Genomic DNA, 20,814 nt, shown 5'->3' on the forward strand with positions numbered 1-20,814 from the left:
TTTAATTGTTATAAAATGTTCTGTTGGTTGTATTTTGTTCAAACGTTTGGGTCTTAAAAAACTGAAACAGAAAGTTCTTCTGGACCAGTGTCGAACCAGCGCTTTATACGTCATCCGAAGTGGTCTATAAGGAAGAGAGTGCCATGAGATTGTTGTTCATCTCAACAACGCTTTTATTAATTTTGCTCCTAAAGATTTTTAAAAAAAAATACTTAAAATTGCGATTTAAAATATTTTAAAATATCACCGTAACAAACATCAGAGTAAAACATTACACCTATAAGTATCTGTAAAAAATTACTTGCAGTAGGGACATATATTATCAGTTTTAGCAACTGTTAAACGGCTAACGTCCTTTTTGAATGTTGCGACTGACCAATCAGAATCAAGTATTCTCCAAAAATTCAATGACTAAAGCGAAAACGCAAGCATTAAAATGGTTCACGATGTTTGTTCATTTTTGCCACACATTGTCAGCACCTTAGCTAATATTAGTATACAGATTCAAATTGATTTCATTCATTTCCATAAGAGGACTTTGTAATCCCACCACAGTACTTTAATTTCTGACCTTGTTCATTGTGTGTTTACACTGCAATACCCCAGAATTTCCCTCTCTGCTTTTACACACACACTATAAAACTTTGGAAATCCCTGGGATACTCTTATGAATCATGTAGATGTGATTCATGCAATGTTGGAAACAAGAGAGTTGAATCAACACTTCCATTGTGGTGGTGATTTTTCCATGAACAAGCACCATTTACATTTTTAAATTTTAATACTAGTGTTCTTGGAAGCAACAAGTAACATCTAAAGTGTGGAGTTCTCAATATCGATTTGTTTTCGATTGCAGAAATTAGCCTTACCGCACTGTCTGACAGTTTGACATTGTTTGTCAAAAAAATCTTGGTTTCAAGAAGTCAAATAAAATTTTCGTAAAAACACAATTTCCTTTTTATTTAAAACAAGGTATGACAACATTTTTTTGAAAAAAGGCCCGAAACATTATTATTACCGTAACCATTTAAAACTGTCAATCCCATGTTATTTAAAAATGTAAATGGTGCTTGTTCATGGAAAAATCACCACCACAATGCAAGTGTTCTGGGTCTCTTTTAACTTGTTGCCATGAGGCTGGAGGGTGTTCCGGGTGCTGGCATTCTCACCCATATCTCTATGATATTCTGGTTGCTAGACATAGCTTGGATGCCTCCTTTCGATCTGAGAACATTATATGTTAGATCACTTACACAAATCTGCTCAAAATGCAAAAAGTGCTTCCATTGCACGATCATTACATACCGTATAAACTGCTTTCATTCTGGCAACAGTTGCTAAACTAAGCAATAAATCAACAATGGTGTGAGGACCTTCAAACCAAGTTGACTTCAAAACTGTCAAAAAGTAACAACTCAAGCAGGGTTGAACCCCATAACAGGGTTCATAAAGCAAGGTATGTTGGTGATCTGAACCACTCACAAAGGAACGCAAGGCCATTGAGGGAAAACGCTTCTCCAAACAAACACATTTGCATGTTTTCCCAGAATTCAGATCACAGGGAGACCCTAACGCCAACTATCCTGGGAGGCAAAGACAAAGTAGGTCATTTCTGTGGCATCCCTTAAAACAAACTTCATGGAGTCACAGCATGCACTGTAGTCAGGTCTATTTTAGTCACAGGCTTCACCACAGTGAGTCAGACCAAAACCGTGGTGTGTACTCAAATGGCAGCCAGGTTATCGTCATTGAACCGCCCATTCTTCCAAAAAGCAAAAACACATAAGGTCAAACTAAACCACAGTCCACCACACAAAACCACACTGGTCACCACCACACTGGTCAGTCCACCACACAAAAAGAAACATGGAACCCCGCTATCTGCTTTTAAAGTCACGATTAAGAACTTGTAATCTATGCATTTTAATCGGATATTAAAGGGTAACTAGCGGAGCTCTCTGGGTGGTTTTAACAATACACCACATGAGTTTTTCTCATGTAGTAAAGCAGTCTATTTTTATTTAACACTTGACCTATCCCACTGCAGATACATGTCATCTCAATACTTGTGTGACTTTCTCTGAGCTTTTTTTAGACTGTAGGTACGTTCTGGAATCTGGTTTGCGAACGGATAAATACAATAACACTTTATTCACAGAATGTAGGAGATGAAGAATTTGTTTCATCTGTGCTGTTCTAGATCCAATAGTAACTTTGTAACATGCACACAGTAACAGACAGTCTTTTTTTAAGTGCATACCTGAATGTACTATTGACTTACTAAGCACTAAAGCTTGTTAAATGCTTGGTTACACATAACCACATCTTATTAACTCATTTTCCTTTTTAGATGGCTACACTGCATACTGACTCGGTCTCAAAATAGTTTCCTACATAGAAATCATAGCTTGGAACTATAGGAGATAAATAAACGACACGTGTTTCTGTGTGATTGATCTACATTCAATAAGACTTCGGACAGGATAAGGAGTTATTTCAACACATTGATCCCGAATTTCTCACCTGTCAGATATAATCCAGGTGTCCTCCGCTCATTGTACACACTTTAGCTGAACTCGCAGCACGTAGATGAGTGCGTCTCATTCTGCTGCCATCTTGTCCCGAGTCCACACTCCACAACGCGATCCGCCGCACTTTACACATGAAAAACGTCGACGGTAGAGCCGATTGGACACAGCGACGCAAGGCCGGGACACGTCGTTGAGGCGGGAGCTCTGCTGACGGTAATACGGGCGGCGGAGCTCATGATGGGTGCGAGGAGATCAGCTCTCAGCTGCGGGAGCATTCCATGTCTGCTGTTTATGACACTGCAGTCAGACACGAACAATCGACCGACGAGTAGACTGTAGCAAAGACTGTCGATGAAAACAAGCCGCCGCGGTGATATTACTGTAAACGAGGAAAAGTGCAAGCATAGACACAGGTGTCAAGAAAATAAAAAGCACAATAACATATCCCAACCGTTTTAATTCTTGACAAACTGGAGTTTCCACAATTTCTCATGGATTAAGGGTTTAAATAAATAATTCCATGGGGAGGAGCTCTGTATGGGGCATTATGACGCGCTTGCCAAACTTTGCGCATGAGCATTAAAGTAAACTGGGGAAAAAATATAAGCACTAATTGAGTTTGAGAAACAATGTAAGGTAACGTAACCTTAAATGTAAGGTTACACAAATTTACAAATACAAATTTCGTTTTTTTGAGCTTGGGAATCTACGTTATTGTACATAGCATTTGGGACAGTCACCGCCATGTTTGGGGACACGATCGAAGAGACAGTAATACATTTACGCATTTGGCAGACGCTTTTATCTAAAGCGACTAACATTGCATATTCTATACATTTGTTTCTAAATATGTGCAATCCCCTGGGATCGAACCCACAACCTCCTCTTACCACTGAGCTGCAAGAAAGCTATAATAGAAATAAAATAAAACTCAACATGTTTGAGGTGTTTTCACAATGGACTAAGTTACCATTCCCTTCTTCATTCAAAGGAGCGCTAACGTTACCTCATGGAGAGAGATCACAAAGAGCTATATCACAGATTACATTTCAAAATGTATTTTGCACATTTCTTACAGTGTGAGTACTTATATATTGAAGCGGATTAGAAATTAAGAATCTGTTATAATAAAAACAAATGACAAAGCCACACTTGAAAAAGTTATTTATTTTCATTTTAGGGGAACTCCGGCAAAAAAATGAAAATTCTGCCATTAATTACTCATCCTCAAGTAACATCCCTACGACCTCCGTTTTTCCCTAGAATTCGAAATAAGGTAGTTTCGGAAGCTTTCTGAATAGGAAAATGAAGTTCCTATAAATGTTAAACTAATTGAGGGTGAGTAATTAATGGCAGAATTTTTAGAAAATCCCCTTGAAGTTGCACTTTCACCATTGTATTGTTTCTAAGCTACAAAGCGGGAAATTGCGCTTCTTTTCAGATCTGTTTCCCCCGGTCATTAAAGCAGATATGGCAGTTCTTAACACAGCAAGCGTTCTACATTATAATGTGTTTTAACTGCATACTGTACATATACATTTAAACATCTACCTCCGCTGTTGTTTAGTCTCTAGTGTAGTGTCGGTGTTAAGTAACAGGATCCATTGAGCTGCTGACGTCACGTTCCCATTCCCTATTGTGATCTAACCGTCTCCCCCATACTTGAGTGTTGTGTGACTTGGCCATTAGTGCAATTACTTTCCTTAAAGGGACTTTGACCCTAAAAACAAAATTACCATAATCATGTTGTGTAAACTATAATGATAAGAAAGTATGAACAGGACCACATTGTGCTTTAATCCTGTTTAAATTGACTAAATGGTAACCTGTTTCTGACTTTTATTTATTTTGAAGCAGCTGAAATGAACCAAAGCAGCTGCAGTTGTTAGTGTTAGTAAGGTACTTCCATTTGCTCTAGTATCAACCAGATGCCATGAGTGTTTGTATGTGCATAAGAACATACTCAAGCCTTTTGGTCAATTACTTTTGTGCAGCTGTTGAAGTCCTAATCTCTGTCACTTAACAACGGCCTGTTGAAGTCTCTAAACAACCCAATGAAAAGAGTAAACTTCATTGAAGACAACAACTTCCCCGTGATCTTTTCTCTTTCCTTCTTCTTGGTCTCTGGCAATTGTTAAAACTCTGTGACTTTTTCATTTATCTTGTGCCATAAATTGAACTTCTTCAATATGTTTCTCCTTTGTTTGTATTCAATTTGATAAATGCTTCTGTTAAATTCTCAAATGTATAATATTACAACTAACTGCAACAATACCTTTGTATATGCTTATTAAAAGCTTAAATCGTTAAAATAATTTAAAAAAATGAATGCAAGTCAACTACGTTAAAAACCGGCTTACACAAGGTGAAGAGTTCAGTAACGGGGGACTCTGTGCTCCTCTAGTACAGCCTGACATGTGTGACTCCTCCACTCGCCATTTGCTGCCCTCTACTGATGCAAAGAAGAATCGTGTGCAATTTGAATTTTGGTGTATGTATTTTGATACACTTAAACAAATATAATAACAAATAAATAACAATTTAGAAAACAATATAAACACATAATATATCCTATCTTAAAATATATTTTTACGTTATTTTATCTACAAAATATGCAAATATACTACCTTGTAAACACAGGCCTTATTATTATGGTAACGATGTTGTAATACGTTTATTTAAACAGAAGTGCGTGGTGAATGACGTTGCCTGTACACACACACACATGAACGCTCTATTATTTAAATCTATTGTAATGTAAACCCTATGATGTAAGCAAGCCCATGACATCACGACTAGCAACGCCGTTGCCATGACAGCACGTTTTGCGTCTTTTTAAGGGTATTGTTCCGTTGAATTTTAAATAGGCCTAACTACCGAAAGGAAATCCGCAGCTAAAGTTGTATGTTATTAGGCTATTTAAAAGATACATTTTAGCCTATATATATGTATATACACAGTAATTGTAAGATGTCTTTAAATGCGTTGAGGATGTGTGTAGTTTTGCAGGACTGCGCTGATCAGCTGTCAGTTATAGGAAACATCATACGACCCGCAGCGGATACTGTGAGTAAGGTTTACAACTACAAATGACCCGATTTATTCTGTTTCTACTCATTCATATAGCAATGCAACTTATGCAACTACAGTGCTGTCTAATGTAGTCTATTCATACACACCGGATATATTGCATGTATTATTATTATTGCTTTCTGAAGGATGGGAGCAAGTCGCATGTCACAGTAAAGAGCTCACCTCCTCCTGACAACAAGTTGCAGAGAGACAGGTATAACTATAGTAATATAGTCCCCAAAACAACTTGCTGGCCATGTTGGGAACAAACTCGGGCTTATTTCAAAATCAATGAATTGTATAAAAGGACTTTATGTGATTTTGTTGATTTTATATTATATTTTATATGTTTATTCATCATCACACATTCATTGCTGCAAACTGTTTCACAGGCACTTTGTCGCATATGTTATTAATGGTTTAATTGAAGAGCTGCCGGAGTCTAACACATGTAAAAGCTTGATAACAGCAGTGCAGGAGGAGAAGATGAAGAAAGCACAACTTCTTGACATATTAATCAGGTCTTAACTTGAACTGACATATTATTTATAGCAAAATATCATGTGGTACAATTTATATCCTCAATCCGGTAAAAGACATTATATTGTACTGTCCATATTCTTCCAACTATAGAGAGGAAGAAAGCAGACAAAAGGTTAAAAATCTTCAAAAACAGTTGGATAACATCCAGAAGGAGAAAACAGAAGGGTGTGAGGTAATGTATGTCTTTACACTACATTGCCTACAAATGGTATAGGCTATATATTGCTTCTTAAACCAAAATCAACCCTGCTTAAATTTTTAAAACACATTTCTTTCCATTTTATGCACATTGTTTCTTAGATATTTTTTTGTTAATCAAAAAAAGTAACTACGTGCTTTGCCTCTGAAATGATTTTCACCTCAAATTAAAAAAGTCACGCATAATAAGGTCATACCTTATATATGTTATTTGATTTTATCCATGTGTCTTTTGCGCTGGCTTAAGTGAAAGGGCTGTTCTGTCCCCAGAGGCTTAAGGAGTCAATCGCTCACCTGAGAAAGCAAGTTGAGCACATGAGGGTGAGGACTGAATGGAAGGTGGAGTATGTGAATAACTGTGCACAACAGCAGATCTGTGAGGGACAGAACATCAATGCCCATAAGGAGAAGGAGCTAGAGGATGAAGTCATGGTGTGTATCTGTGTTTGAGAACCTGGTGTATGAAATAGTTAAAAGTTAAGGGTCCCTTGACTGAAATGTGTTTATTGATATTTTATATGTTTACAAAACATTTGTTATGTTTAAAGCATTATGTTAATTTATTTTATATGGACTTGAATCAAGCAATGAAGAACACTAAAGATATAGCCTAACATTAAAATAATTTATTTTACCACTAAATTTTTCGCTGTTTTTAAAGATCTGCCCTATTATTATATTTATTGTCTTCCCTAATTCGCTTTGAATAAAAGTGTCTGGTAAATGCCTGTAAATCCATAATAAAAAAATATAAATATGAGTAAGTGTCCTTAAAGTTTTTAGCAGCAGTGTAGTTGCATTATATGTGACCCTGGACAACAAAACCAGTCTTAGGGGTAAATTTTTCGAAATTAATTTTTTTTTACATAATCTGAGAGATGAATTAATAAACTTTATATTGATGTATGAGTTGTTAGAATATGATAATATCTGGCTGAGATACGACCGTTTCAAACTCTGGAATCTGAGAGTGCAAAAAATCTAAATATTGAGAAAATTGCCTCCGAAGTTGTTAATCAGGGGCACTGTGACAGGCCATCCACTCACAAAAATAAAGTTTTTAATTATTTAAAGTAGGAAATTTACAAAATATCTTCATCTATCATGATCTTAACTTAATATCCTAATGATTAATGCTATAAAAGAAAATCAATAATTTTGACCCATACAATGTAGTTTTGTCTTTTACTATAAATGTTTCGGTGCTACTTAAGACTGGTTTTGTGATCCAGGGTCACATATTGCGCCACCGTTACATAGTGACCACTCTGATATTAAAGTGTCGGGCACTTAAACAAGTTTTATTTTTATTTCAGCGCAATTTTCAAACTTATACTTTATTTATTTATTTTAACTAAAGAGCATAGATACTCTTAGAGCCAAGTAAATGCTTAATTTTAGATAACGTCACATGTCAAGTTTCCACAGACATTCAGTATAAGTGTTATAATGCCATCTTCTTCTTCATTTGTTTGCGTCATCAGATGCTGCAGGAGAAATTAGAGGAGCAAAAGAGCGCTCACACAATAATGGAGGATTTCCTTAAAAGACAACTCACAGTGAGTGAAGCACAATGTCATTTCATTTAGATTGATGTCATTTTTTTATTTAAAATAAAAAGGGAGTTTGACACACTGGTAACCATAGCGACGTATGTCATCTCGCAACTGGGAATATAACCCATTGCTATCTGCTCTTTTTCGACTTAGTTTCAGACTTGCTGTGTTTAGTTTGCTCGGAAAGAGCTCTAATTTGCTGTGTTGCCATGTTTGGTTATTTTTATATGCTTCAATCGCTTACTTTTTGCTCTAAGATCATAAAGCTTGGCGCTTTAGCTATTAAAAATGATCAGTTGCGGATATCTGAGATTTGTTTGGTCTTATAAAATATAAATTATTTGGATTTGAAGGTTTATTTTCGGCTTGTCTTTGTTCGCTGTTTTTTTCTATAAAGATCTGGCAACACTGTCACTTTAGTGAAGGGCTCCTGAGAGTAGTTAGAGTGGGCTTATCAAACCGAGCGAAAGTATATACTTTTTTCAATGGTTATTTTCTCTGATGGGCTGATAACTATTGTGGCATGTTCCACTGATAACTGCAATTTGCATTACTGTAAAATGCATCCAAGAGTTGTAATTTTGTTTTGAATCAGAGTTGTAAGACTTGCACTTTTCTTAAAATGTTCTGCAACAGTGTAATGGCAGTTGTACAGTATGTCGGGTTTAAGCATACTTTTTTTTCTTGTGTAGCCTTCCTTATTTTAACCAAATTTACACTCAAAATAAACATGAGGGTTCCATTCCATTCCATTTTCTACCGCTTATCCGAACTATACCTCGGGTCACGGGGAGCCTGCGCCTATCTCAGGAGTCATCGGGCATCAAGGCAGGATACACCCTGGATGGAGTGCCAACCCATCGCAGGGCACACACACTCACTCATTCACTCACTCACGCACTCACACCCTACGGACAATTTTTTCCAGAGATGCCAATCAACCTACCATGCATGTCTTTGGACCAGGGGAGGAAACCGGAGTACCCAGAGGAAACCCCCGAGGCACGGGGAGAACATGCAAACTCAACATGAGGGTTATTGAAGTTAATTTATGGAGTTTTCTATTTGGCTTTATAAATAGTATTGGCAATACCAAAACTGTTGTCTAACATTTGGTTTAGGTAGGCTATAGCACATATTTTGTATTGTGCCTCCCTAACAATTTCTACTGGCCCCATTTGGCCACCCCAAAAGATCCTGGGGGCTCCACTGGTTGAAACATGCCAGCATTTTTTCAGAGTGTATGCTGAATGAATATCAGAAGTTTAAAAAGTGGGATGTGTTCCATATCCCAAGGTGCGATAAGCCAAGCCATCTCTTTTTCATAAATAAATTCTAAACATGATTGTGGGCAGTGGTGTAGTTGAGGGTAGATGTATAGGTATGTGAGAATAATGAGTAACAATCTCTTTAACTGCTGCAATGAAAGCAAATCTTCTGAAACTATAAATTGCTGTTATTGCAGAGCTTACAGGAGAAAAAGCCGTTTTGGATAAAGCGTTATGAAAAAGATATGGAGGAGAAAGAGCAAGAGCTCACTGCTCTGCAGAACAAAAGAGCCAACAACCTGACACAACTTCATGAGCTCTCCAAAAAGGTCATCAAATAAACTAAAATCTGCTATACATATTTAGTAATTATGTTCAATAACGTAACGCATAAAGAATTCACCCTTACAGTGCCGTGAAATGCAGAAGGTTATAATTGAAGACAGAACGGAGAAGGAACGGCTGCGCATACAGCTGGAGAAAGAGCAGAGAGAGAGAGATGCTGCAATAAAGGTAAAACACACCTGCTGCAGACACACCTCTCACATCCCTGATGCTGAAGCAGTTGAAAAGCGTTAAACAGATGTATAAAAAAACAGTATAGTATATCATTGCCACTTTACAAGGTTTACAAAAAAGCTGTAACGAAATTTATATTTTCAGTTTGTAATGAAAAGGATACCTGCAGTAAAAGTTGGCTGAAGTTGGTAATATAATGCAGATGAGTATGTCTGATACTTTGACATAATTTGTTTTCTGTATATTTTCTCAGATCCAGTCGTGGTGGCGGGGAACTGTTGTTCGCAGGGGACTGCGCTCTCCGAAGAAATCAAATCAGGCTAAGCCTAAAAAAGCCAAAAAGAAGAAGAAATGACTTCTGATATTTTAGTGGCTGCAGAATAGTTATTATATAGGCGATTGTATTAAATAATAATGCTATTCATGTAGGCTATTCGTGTAATAAATCAACAGAACCTGACAGAAAAACTTATTTGCACCCCTGTTTATAATACATCCAGAAAATATGCTAATGCGGACTTCTGCTGTTGTTATACTTGTATGACACTAGATGGCGCAGAAACACCATATTTCATTTCATGCAAACTGTCAAGGTTACTTTCCTGCTATTCTATGTTTTTGTTTCTCGAAGAATAAAGCATTCGTGAAATTAAATGGGAGAAACAACAACTTGAGTTTGTGTGATATTCTTGCATGCCAATGTTTGTGTACTGTTAAATGAGTATCACTTAGGTATAGTGACAAATTCTCACTATGAACTATTGCTTATTAGACGCCTATTTTTAGCATATTGGCTGTATATTAGTACTAAAAAAGCACATCTTCAACATTACCATATTCTACTTCCCTAATCCTACCTAATACCTTAACCTAACAACCATACTATTAATAAGCAATACATTTTTAGTTTACTGAGGCAAAAGTCATAGTTATGGTTTATTTAAACCGAGAATTGGATCTTAAAGTAAAGTTTGACCACAACTTTTTTATATTATACATACATTTTTCACATATTTAAAAATTTGAAAAGATTGGTTAAGTGTTTATTTTATTTTATTAGGATTACAGTATAAATATACAACACTATAACCACAACACTCAGTTTATGAAGCTGATGTAAGATCACAGACTGTTGTTGGCATTCAATAGTTTTTTTCTTTTTGACAAAGCCAAACTGTAAATGAATGCCATTACGTCAAGCTTGTGCTGGAGATCTGTGACCTGTGTTCTGATCAGGGATCCAGTGTTTCCTGACCGCAGGAAGTGAAAACCATCTGTCCCTCTACTCTTTTATCTCTTTGCAAGACATCAGTTTGAAAGACCCCCCCTCCATCATGTGCTATTTGCTTTGTGACATTAGGCGACGTCACATTCTTATCGTGGAGACCCATAAAAAGTCACAGATGTGATCTCTTTATTTGTTTCTCTGTCCTTTACTACTTCAAACGCCTCATGTATTTCTTAATATACTCTTATTTATAATTGTTCCTATAATGATTGCTCCTTAGAAATGCCATCTGAGACTAAGTTTATACATAGGCTAAATGAAACAATACAGAGCTCCATCAAAATCTCCTGAGCTATGAATGAGCAACCTCTGAGCAATGAAATGATTACCTGAGAACATCTGACCGGACAAGGTCAGTTTGCAGGATGAGTCATTAATATAGATCACTTTGCAAGATGTAAACACTGGTCCAGAAGCACTTCCAATTTAGGTTTTTATTTATGAATTGTTCGTTTTTTTTTACAATAATTTATAATACATTTTTATTTAAAAGATAATTGCTTAATATTTTAAATAGGATATAAATGTTCCGTTTTTTGTAAAAAAAAAACTGAAACAGGGTGTTCTTCTGGAACCAGTATTGTTTAAATCATCCGAAGAACTCTATAGGTTGTTTTTTTATGGAGAAAAGGTTTTTAAACATGATTATTTCGTCAAAGTTTAGAAGCACATTACCAAAGAGATTTAGAACTTATAGGCATGGACAAAAAATGTGCTTAAAATTAATTTCATAAAGTCTTTAAATTATGATATTAGTTTAAAATTCAGTTTCAAAGTAACACACAAGCAATGGAAGTACGGCGTACCATTGCTTCCAAGGTACTAAAATCAATCATGTAAAGCTTTAATTTTTATTACAACCCATTGAATTCTGATGGAATCTCTTCATTATATCAGTTGTCTAAATAGTGCATATGTAAGGGGACTACTTCTTCTGCAGATGCATTTCTGGTTGTGTATTGTTCATTCTTCTCAGCGTCACCAGACTGTCGCGATCCTATCTCAATTCGTTCCAGTTATTGTTTGTAATGTTTCATGTTCTGATTGCCATGTTAAAGTCAGTCAGCCGGTCCCAGGAAGTTCACCTCGAAGTAAAATGGTTCATTTTGAGGGATTGGGCGTCCAGAGTGGGTAAGATTCTTTTGAGCAGAACCTCAGTTCGGTGTGCTGATCAATAAAAGTGTCAGCCTCAACCACAAGCACAAGGTCAGTGAGAACCTAAACAAGGCCTTCAGCAGAATATATCTGCACCTCGTGCCATCCGTTCCTCCAGCTGACAGATTCTGGGGTCACGCTGTCCTGGTCCGGACTCCTAATTTACGAGCCACTGTCACAAGGTCTCCTTCTCGCTGTTCCATTCATTAATTTTTGATGAAACTGACCCCAGACAGCAAACACTTGTGTGATCTTCACTCATCAATGTCCAGTCACTTATAAAATGTACATGGACCAAACTGGACACTGGAAGTTAGATCATTATTGATTTGTCACAAAAATGAAGTAAAAAAATTGAAACTGGACATGAGCTATTTGGTTTCCAACGTGAAATGAGGACACACAGGACATATATCTGGAGGAAAGAAAAATCATAGATGAGATCTCTGTATAATCGCAATTATTTCTTCTTGACATCAGTGGGTTTTTAGAGGAAATTGACAATTTCGTTTAAGTTTAATGAATATGAACTGCTTTTATGATTTGATGTCAACAATGTCACAAACTGCAATCAAAAGTCAACATTACGATTTTATTATCAACTCAAACATTTCTTATCGCATTTTCATAAATCCAGATTATTTACATATACAGTACAATCTACTTTTGTTTTGCTCCTTCATACTCTTCATGGTTTTTTTACGAGATGTCTTATTTGTTTCTATACCTTTATTCCTCTAAAGGAGCTTTGGGAAAACATCATATAATATGGGCTAAAATACATTACAAGATTTTTGCTCAGATTTTCAGTCTGGACTTGTTCCAGAAAGTCTGTGCCAGTCTGCAGATTTGATCAGTTAGTGTGTTTCTATCTGAAACTTTCCAAAGTCTGCAAATGTATGATGTCTAGAAAAAAAAAATCTATTCAGATTTTAAAAGTCTTGTAGTGTATTCCAGAAGTAGGTACTTAAAAGAAACGCCATCAAATCTCCTCAGCAAGGAAAGAGCAATATCTAAGAAATAATCATTTCCTCAAGGTATTAACTGATTAATGACAAACCTATATTGAAATGATCTCTAATCAACAATTCTTCTGAATATATGAATGGAAAAGGTTATTTTTTCTATCGATTCAGTCAGTGAATGAACCGCTGGAGTGCTGGTGGTCATTCACTTTCCCTATTAAGGTGCCACTAAGGCGTTATGATAAGAGCACTAGCAGCTTGTTGACATAGTGCTAACGCTTCATGTCTGTTATCTCAGAGCCTGATGAACATAACCTGGAAATTTTACCATGATAAGCACTGAGAGTTAAGGCTGCCTATTAAGCGTGAAGGAGCCCACGAGAGTCCCTAATGCTTAATATATGTGTTTGCATTGTTTAAGGGTCATTTGCTAAATCATGCGGTCCGGTCATTTGTTTGCAGAGATTTGGTATCAGTCCTGTACTGAGCACACCAGCTGTTGTACATTTTGTGTGTGTAGCATTAATGTGACAAGCCTTAAGGTGTGTGTTGCTATAAACTTTCATTAAAGTGAGACTCATTTCCTTTTTTCAAAATTGACTTATCCTCAGGAGTCTTTTCCATTTTACTTTTGAGGAGAATTTTGGTTCTATTTTCATTGTTATGTGTGTATGTCCAAAAAGACATTGCTCATAGACAATTCAGTCAATTGTTGGAAGACAGTATGAGTGCAAATGTATTCAATGAATTTGGTATCAGTCTGCGATGTTGTTGAGCCATCACATGAAACTCTAGGGGAGACATGTGAGATGTAGGTTTTTCCTATTAGAGATAGTGTGAGAGAGAGAGGCTGAAAACAAAATCATCCATTTGTTCTCCTTAAAATCTCCTTGCCATAAAATAGACTCAGAAAACTGAAAAAGAACACTTTTTCTTACATGAGAGGTGTAAAATGTCTCTTCTCGCCCAGTAAACATCCGCTAACTGTTGCTCTTTGCGTAAGAAATTGCAGATTACCATTGTTTGCCATGCTAGCCTGCTGAATTGATTCTTACTCTTTCTTGCTACTGAAAGTCTACAGTACAAACAGAAAAGCCGGAGAAATGTTTGCCTTGACAAATTGATGGTCATATAGTAATCTACATGCTATTTAATCACTGAGTAATCACTGATGACAGATTCACAATATTTGCTGTGTGTGGAAGTAACTGCTTTAATCAGATTGATATCAAACACGCACAGTTAAAACATGACATTTACAACATCGGGCCATAAAGCAGCAAAACCTGATCAATACGCAAGGATGATTTACTGATGTACACTACTGCAACAGAGCCTCCAGCGAACGCTCGCAATTCACCTCACACTGTGTGTGCCTGCTTTCAATGAACCATTCAGCTGGCGAACCTCCATGTAAAACTTTAATTATGTGGGGTGTTAACATGTTTTCACTGTGTGTTCCTGTCCATCGGGTGAAGAAGGTTGTGGTTTTGAGTCCAAGGGAACACACTCACAATATGTTTAGCTTGGATGCACTGTATGCCACTTTGGATAAAAGTGCCAAAAACATGTGTTTTTACTGTATGAAACTAATAACAAAAATTTGGTGACGCTTGATGGAAATAGGATCTTATTTTTTCTTAATCTTCTTGTGTTTTTCCTACTACTAATGCAAACGCGATCTGAGTGTGTAGGCTGACCTCTCTGCAGAAGGTCATAGGTCAAGGTTTCAGAAGGGTCAAAGCTGACCCTCATTGTGTCAATGTCAGCTTAGGTTAACTCTAAACAATGTGCGTTTACTGAGTTGCATGCATAATAATTGCCTTATTGTCATAATCTTGCTCTAGCTTCTGCATTTTTCTGGATGTATTTTAAGGATGTATTGATCATAAATGACCTGCGGCCGACCGATCATGATCCACCAGCTGAGAACCACTAAAAGTGAAATATTCCTTATTTAGTACTTATAATATAGTCCTGTTGTACCCGTTTTATCACATGAGACTTTTTCTCCCTCCATTATTGGCTTTCCTCTCTCCAACCTCCTCAACAATAATTTTTTTTTAGAGTGATGCAACAATGCTGTAATATTTTCATCCTCCTGGAGTTGCTGTACATGCACAACACCGTTCTGAGGTGTTTCTGTAATATGTACCATCAGTTTTTACAGATACAGTGGTCAGTTTTCAAGACATATTGACGGGCACACTTAAACCCTTTTTCCCCTTCAGCTTTTTCTTTAGTTATCGAATTAGTCCTTTTTATACCTGCAAAAACATATTTAGTCCAGGTATACAGTTATATAATTTAATATGAATAAATATAATGTCATCGGTTTATAATTTCTTATTGGTTTACACACTATAATTGCAAAGTGGTACTTTACTATTCTGTGTTTTTGGCAGAAATGTTTTTGAGAAATGGTTGTCCTCATAGTTTTGCAGATGCGACTGGACTCGCTGTACTATCAAGCTTTGTAATCCATATCATAGCTGAAGATTAAAAAGAGATGATACTGAGCTGTCGAAAAGCATAAAGCAAAGCATGGATCTACGTATATGCAGGTAAAACATGAAAATATAAGACATACCGGCTAATGCAGATTAGCATACAAAAGACCTTTGTGTATCTTTCTGGGGTGCTGTCCTTATTGGTTACATGAGCATTTATACTATACAGCTTTAATGACATTAATGAACTTGTAACCAAAGTAGTGTTGCTCAAATATGCCGACAACACAACTTGCATTACAATCTTTAATAAGTTCAATTGAGATGTGTTCTATCATTTAATCTGCAGCGGCTTAATTTTTGAGTGTAAAGTGCTGGATCACATCCACAGCACTGATATGGTTTATGTCTGGACAGTGAGCAAATCAAAAACCTTCAGATGATAGTTTACATCTACATCTCTGTAGCCTATGTGGAATATCACTTCGGAAAAAAATCCTCACAGTTCCTATACCTAGAAATAGAAGAGAAATACTGCTTCTTCGTTTCCTTTTGCCAGCACTATGTTTCTCAATCAGGACTTCAAATCCCTTACCAACAATCCCAGAGTGTTCGTGCCTGTATACTCTCTCCAGCAGAACACCATCAGATTTCCTCCAGTTCTTTGTTATTAAGAGGGTGTTTGTCTATTACTGCTTTATGATGTATCAATCGTACTTGAATGGGCAGCACCATAAATCCTGAAAATACCGCAAATGTCCTGAGTGGCTGGATATTGATCTCATTCACAATCGATCAATGGCCAGAAATAGTGGGATCAAAACAATAAAGTGTAAGAATGGACAGCGTATGAAACGAATATAAAGAACAGGCACAGACGGAGAGGGAAATCTAACATATTTTTATGGTGCTGTTTTACCTGTGGTGCAGTGGTGACTTATAAACAACCAATCACAAATATACACTGACACACTATACGAGAGCAACACATTTATGTTCTCATGTGATGAAACTTGCATTCTTAAGAGCAGAATCACACTATTTAGAAACCTTACACCAATGCTTATCTAGTATAAAGTGTGTTAAGTCCTTGTTGCTAATAATCCTGTTGTATTGCACTTAAAGGGGTAGTTCCCTCAAGAATGAAAATTCTATTATTAATTTACTCTCATTTCAAACCTGCTGACTCTCTGCCTTCTGCAGAACCCAAAAGAAGATATTTTGAAGAACGTTAGTAACCAAACGACATTGGTCCTTGTTTACTTCCATTGTATGGACACAAATCCACTGAGACATTTTTCAAAATATCTTCTTTTTGTGTTCCACTGAAGAAAGAGTCACATATACGTGTTGAACAACACAAGGGTGAATAAAACATGACATCATTTTTATATTTAGATCTCTCACAAAGACCTGATGTTGTTGTAATACATAATAATATACTGTATCGGTCCTGCTGTACATATGTAGCAGAGTTCCTGGGATACTGTAATGGCAACAAATCTTATTCCTCAGGGTTGATGATACTTTCATATGTTAACATTTCTGAGCTATTAAACCACATGTGTTATATTTATAGCTAGCAACAAAAGCTTGTTCCTGAAAGGTTTTATTCTGTTATTTCAGTAGCTCTTGACGGAAATGGCTGACAACCCTACTGAAAAATGAGTGGTTTGTGTAAGGTTTAGGTTTACTGCTAGAGGACATCAAATATTTTGAGCTCAGAATAAAACAACAGAAGTCATCTGGAAGTCGTGATTGGGACACAAACGTATTTGTTTTCATTACCGGTCTCATAAGCACAGCCTCCTCTTTTTCCCTTAGTCACAGAATTGCAAAAAATCATTGATCCCACCCCAGTGTCAATTCAACCGCCAAGTGATGAAACCGTGTGTGTGTGTGTGTGACTGAAACAAGGCCTGATCAATCAAAGGCAGGGCTAATTGATTGGTGGGCTACCACCATTATACTGAAAGAGAGAGCCAAGCAAATAAAGCGAGACAATATGCGGCGACAGGAACAATCACACGACAGCAGTCTCCTACTCAGGTAAGAATCTGGGATCTTTATTTTATTCTGAATGGTTTTGAAGGCTTTGGAACACACTAGGCATACGCTAAAACCATAATGACTCACACATAACTACTGTACATTTGAATCAGCCTAGATTTGCAGATTCAATCTGCTGTGTTATGCCTGAGTGTGTGTATTAGAGAGAGATGAGCATGCTGTGATGCTGTTGAAAGGGGAGGAGCCAAATGTGCAGCTTATGTGTGCAGATCAATGATTTTTCTAGTGTGTGTTTGCCTGTCTTTGTGTAGCACAGGGATATGATTTAACATAGCGCTCGGTTTTGTGCACTAGAATTTTCTATTTAGTAATGTACAGAGTAGAAAACAGGTGCTGTATGGAAATAAACAATTTGTAATCATTTCTAATTGGTTTATCAAATTTGTCAAATGACTTATGGTGCCAAACAACCATGACATGTAATATCTAAACATGTTTACTGTAGTAAAATAAACACATATAAAAATGAATGTGTCCTATTTTAGTAGTTCTTGCGTACCTGTCGTTGCCCATAAACCCTGCTGTATAGATCTCAAATTATATCAAATTATTATTTGTTGTGAAATTAGATGGAGTTGAATAATAACACAGAATAAATTAAGCAGAACAGTTAGTACTCAAGACTATTGTTTAAAATTGTGTGTAGATATATCAATTTTGTGCTACCGATAAATGTGACGTGTTCCTTTTTTATTTCTTCATGCAGAATGTCTTTACTCTATTATTTTAAGTAAAGGAAAGCAGTCATTCTGTAATCACATTTTACAAATTAACAAAGAAGCACCAACACTGAAGTCTACAGACAGTCGGATCAATAAGAAGCTCTCATCTAATGCATGATATATATAAATCTGCGGAAGAGCAGCCACTTAGTTTCAACAAATCTATACTGTATCTGGAAAATAAACAAAATAAGTTGTCCAACAATGTGCAAATGTAAAAATGACTTTTTCAATTCACTATTATCTGGTCATAAGTTATAAAGCATGTCATACCATGAAATAAAAAAATCGGAATTGTAAGACATGTAATTCTGTAGACTAAAATTAATAGATTATAGTCAAAATATATAAAGAATATATATAATAAAGAAAAAATATGAAATATACCGCAGTTCTTGTTTTTTTTTAAGAATTGTAGAAAACATCAAATCATATTTTTCTTCTATACAAATACTTAGACAAACAAACAAATCAACACGTAAAATAAATTATTATTATCATTGTTGTTGTTGTTGTTATTATTATAATTAGTAAATCAATGGGTTGGAGATTATGTTCTTAAAACCAGTACAGTTATTAATAATTATTCTTACTTTATTCATTATTATACATATTTTACAATAGAAATGAAAAAAAAGAATATCAAGTTTCATTAGGCACAATTACTTTTAAAGTTACATTATACTACTGAAATAGATTATACATAGGTTGATCGATAGAGATATATATGTATGGTGATGTTTGATATATAGATATGAAGAGTTCATTTGCAAAACCACATTTGTTTAATTTTCAAAAATCATGTTTTTATTGTGTTTTATTGTACTGTATTTTTTTTTGTTTGAAATGACTTGAAATACACAATAAAAAAACATGATTTTTGAACATAACAGATTTATCTGTGTTTGTAAAAGGACTCTTCATAGATAAACTACATATAAAGATGGTTATTTTAAATAAAAAACATCTACACATTTATATGTAGATAATGTTGTTTGTACTTTTTTGTTAACAGAACTATTTGAGCAATGCATCAGAAATTGTGTTTAACATGTGCGTGTCCGCGGCAGTGACCTCCACCACCCCATGACCCTGCGTGCGCGTGTGTGTTTAAGAGGGGTGCCTCTCTTCACAATACATCAGAAAGACAATGGACGAGTGCTGTGATTTCACACTCGACGCCTTCCCCTGTGCGTCCTATTCTCCTCACACGTGTCAGTAGAGAATGAGGAGCAGTGTGACCAATCACTCCTCCTCACACACATCCTTTTGTGTAAACTTTCTAAGCATCTGACACGCACACGCTTCGTGAATCTGCTCGGGCTGGTGCGTTTCTTATTTTTGTATGATAATAAGTGATACACTTGTTAAGATGAAAGTTGAAGCAAAAATCTTTTGTAGTGGGTGCTTTTCTGTCAGGTCTACTGGATTGTCTGCCAGGATGCCGTTTGAATGGGCTTATTGTTCAAATGCTTGCTGTCCACTCCACGAGGGCTCTTGCTGTAAATACGGCAATTTGACTCCGGCTGGTGGAAAGTAGCTTTGACAGCAGCTAAATAGGACTGCACCACAAAAAGAAATCAATACTAGACTCCTGTTCATGGCAGCCTGCGTCTCTCCCCTCCCCTGATTTATACAAGAAAACCTTTGGGTTTTCCATGAAATGAATGCAGCCACTCGCATTTGTGGGAAGAAAAAAGGTTCAAATGCTTCTGAAAAAAGGACTTCTCCATATTCTGCGTAAAACAACATCATTGGAAAGAATTTCATAACAGAAGGCTATATGTATGAATAAAACCTATTTGTAATGATTTTATCTACCAGTGTCTAAAAAAAAGGAAAGGATTTTATTGTTTTGTCAAAATATTTAGATACAAAATATTTGAAAGAACTATTATTTAGACAGAAAGAGGCACTGTAATTGTGAACTTTCAAGGTTCCTGAAATTTATGTTTACATTTTCTAATGCATCCAAGAATTAAAAACCAAAGGATGATATTAAATATTAAACGTTGAGGACGTTTCGTTTATCAACCACCCTCATGCTGTTTATCATTTTGAATGATATACTTTTCAAATTACATCATTATATTCAAAACATATATATATTTTTTTATTGTTAGTCACATTGTTTTTATGATTTCTGTTGAACAAGCAATTGAACTGACTATTAACACTTATAAAGGAACGCAGTTACAGAAATTAAAACATTCTTTCACTTTAAGCTTGCCTCTAAAATCTAGAAGATGGTAAAAAAAACACTCATATACACATTCTAATACCCATGTACACTTTACATATCCTGTTATTCAATTACTAGGCAGAAAATGTAAAGACACCGCAAGCCAGAAGGAAAGAAAACCTTTTTCGTCTTGAAAGGGTACAGGCTAAATTTGAGACAGTAAGGTTTTGTAGATGAAGAAAAATCAGCTGATACAATGATGCAAAGGTTGCGAGTTATTAAATGAAGAGAAAGA

At 36.0% G+C, this 20,814-nt stretch overlaps 2 protein-coding genes across 4 annotated transcripts in view; one reads left to right on the top strand and one right to left on the bottom strand.

Annotated features, from left to right (window-relative positions):
• Positions 1-3,017, bottom strand: part of hipk3b (homeodomain interacting protein kinase 3b) — a 49,320-nt gene extending 46,303 nt beyond the window's left edge. For both annotated transcript variants that reach the window (XM_056766767.1, XM_056766766.1), the window contains exon 1: positions 2,524-3,017. The gene's annotated coding sequence lies outside the window, so the exon portion shown is untranslated. The remainder of the gene's footprint in view (positions 1-2,523) is intronic.
• A 2,354-nt stretch (positions 3,018-5,371) lies between these two features.
• iqcg (IQ motif containing G) lies at positions 5,372-10,333 on the top strand. Of its 2 annotated transcripts, XM_056766769.1 has the most exons (10): positions 5,372-5,433; positions 5,522-5,597; positions 5,750-5,817; positions 5,996-6,124; positions 6,237-6,318; positions 6,615-6,776; positions 7,829-7,903; positions 9,366-9,497; positions 9,580-9,681; positions 9,941-10,333. In XM_056766769.1, the coding sequence occupies exons 2-10, from the start codon at positions 5,523-5,525 to the stop codon at positions 10,040-10,042; spliced, it is 927 nt and encodes a 308-aa protein (XP_056622747.1). In that variant the 5' UTR covers positions 5,372-5,433; position 5,522; the 3' UTR covers positions 10,043-10,333. The 2 variants fall into 2 exon arrangements, with proteins under 2 accessions (XP_056622747.1, XP_056622746.1); XM_056766768.1 differs by having other exon boundaries at positions 5,380-5,597.
• Positions 10,334-20,814: the final 10,481 nt, after the last annotated feature.

This window comes from Triplophysa dalaica, chromosome 14 (assembly GCF_015846415.1).
Source record: "Triplophysa dalaica isolate WHDGS20190420 chromosome 14, ASM1584641v1, whole genome shotgun sequence".
In the NCBI taxonomy this organism is placed as follows: Eukaryota; Metazoa; Chordata; class Actinopteri; order Cypriniformes; family Nemacheilidae; genus Triplophysa; species Triplophysa dalaica.

Coding starts and splice junctions, on each gene's coding strand:
- iqcg (XM_056766768.1), top strand. CDS start 5,478: ATGTATATACACAGTAATTGTAAGATGTCTTTAAATGCGTTGAGGATG. Junction 7,904..9,365: donor TCCTTAAAAGACAACTCACA/GTGAGTGAAGCA, acceptor CTGTTATTGCAG/AGCTTACAGGAGAAAAAGCC. Junction 9,498..9,579: donor TTCATGAGCTCTCCAAAAAG/GTCATCAAATAA, acceptor TCACCCTTACAG/TGCCGTGAAATGCAGAAGGT.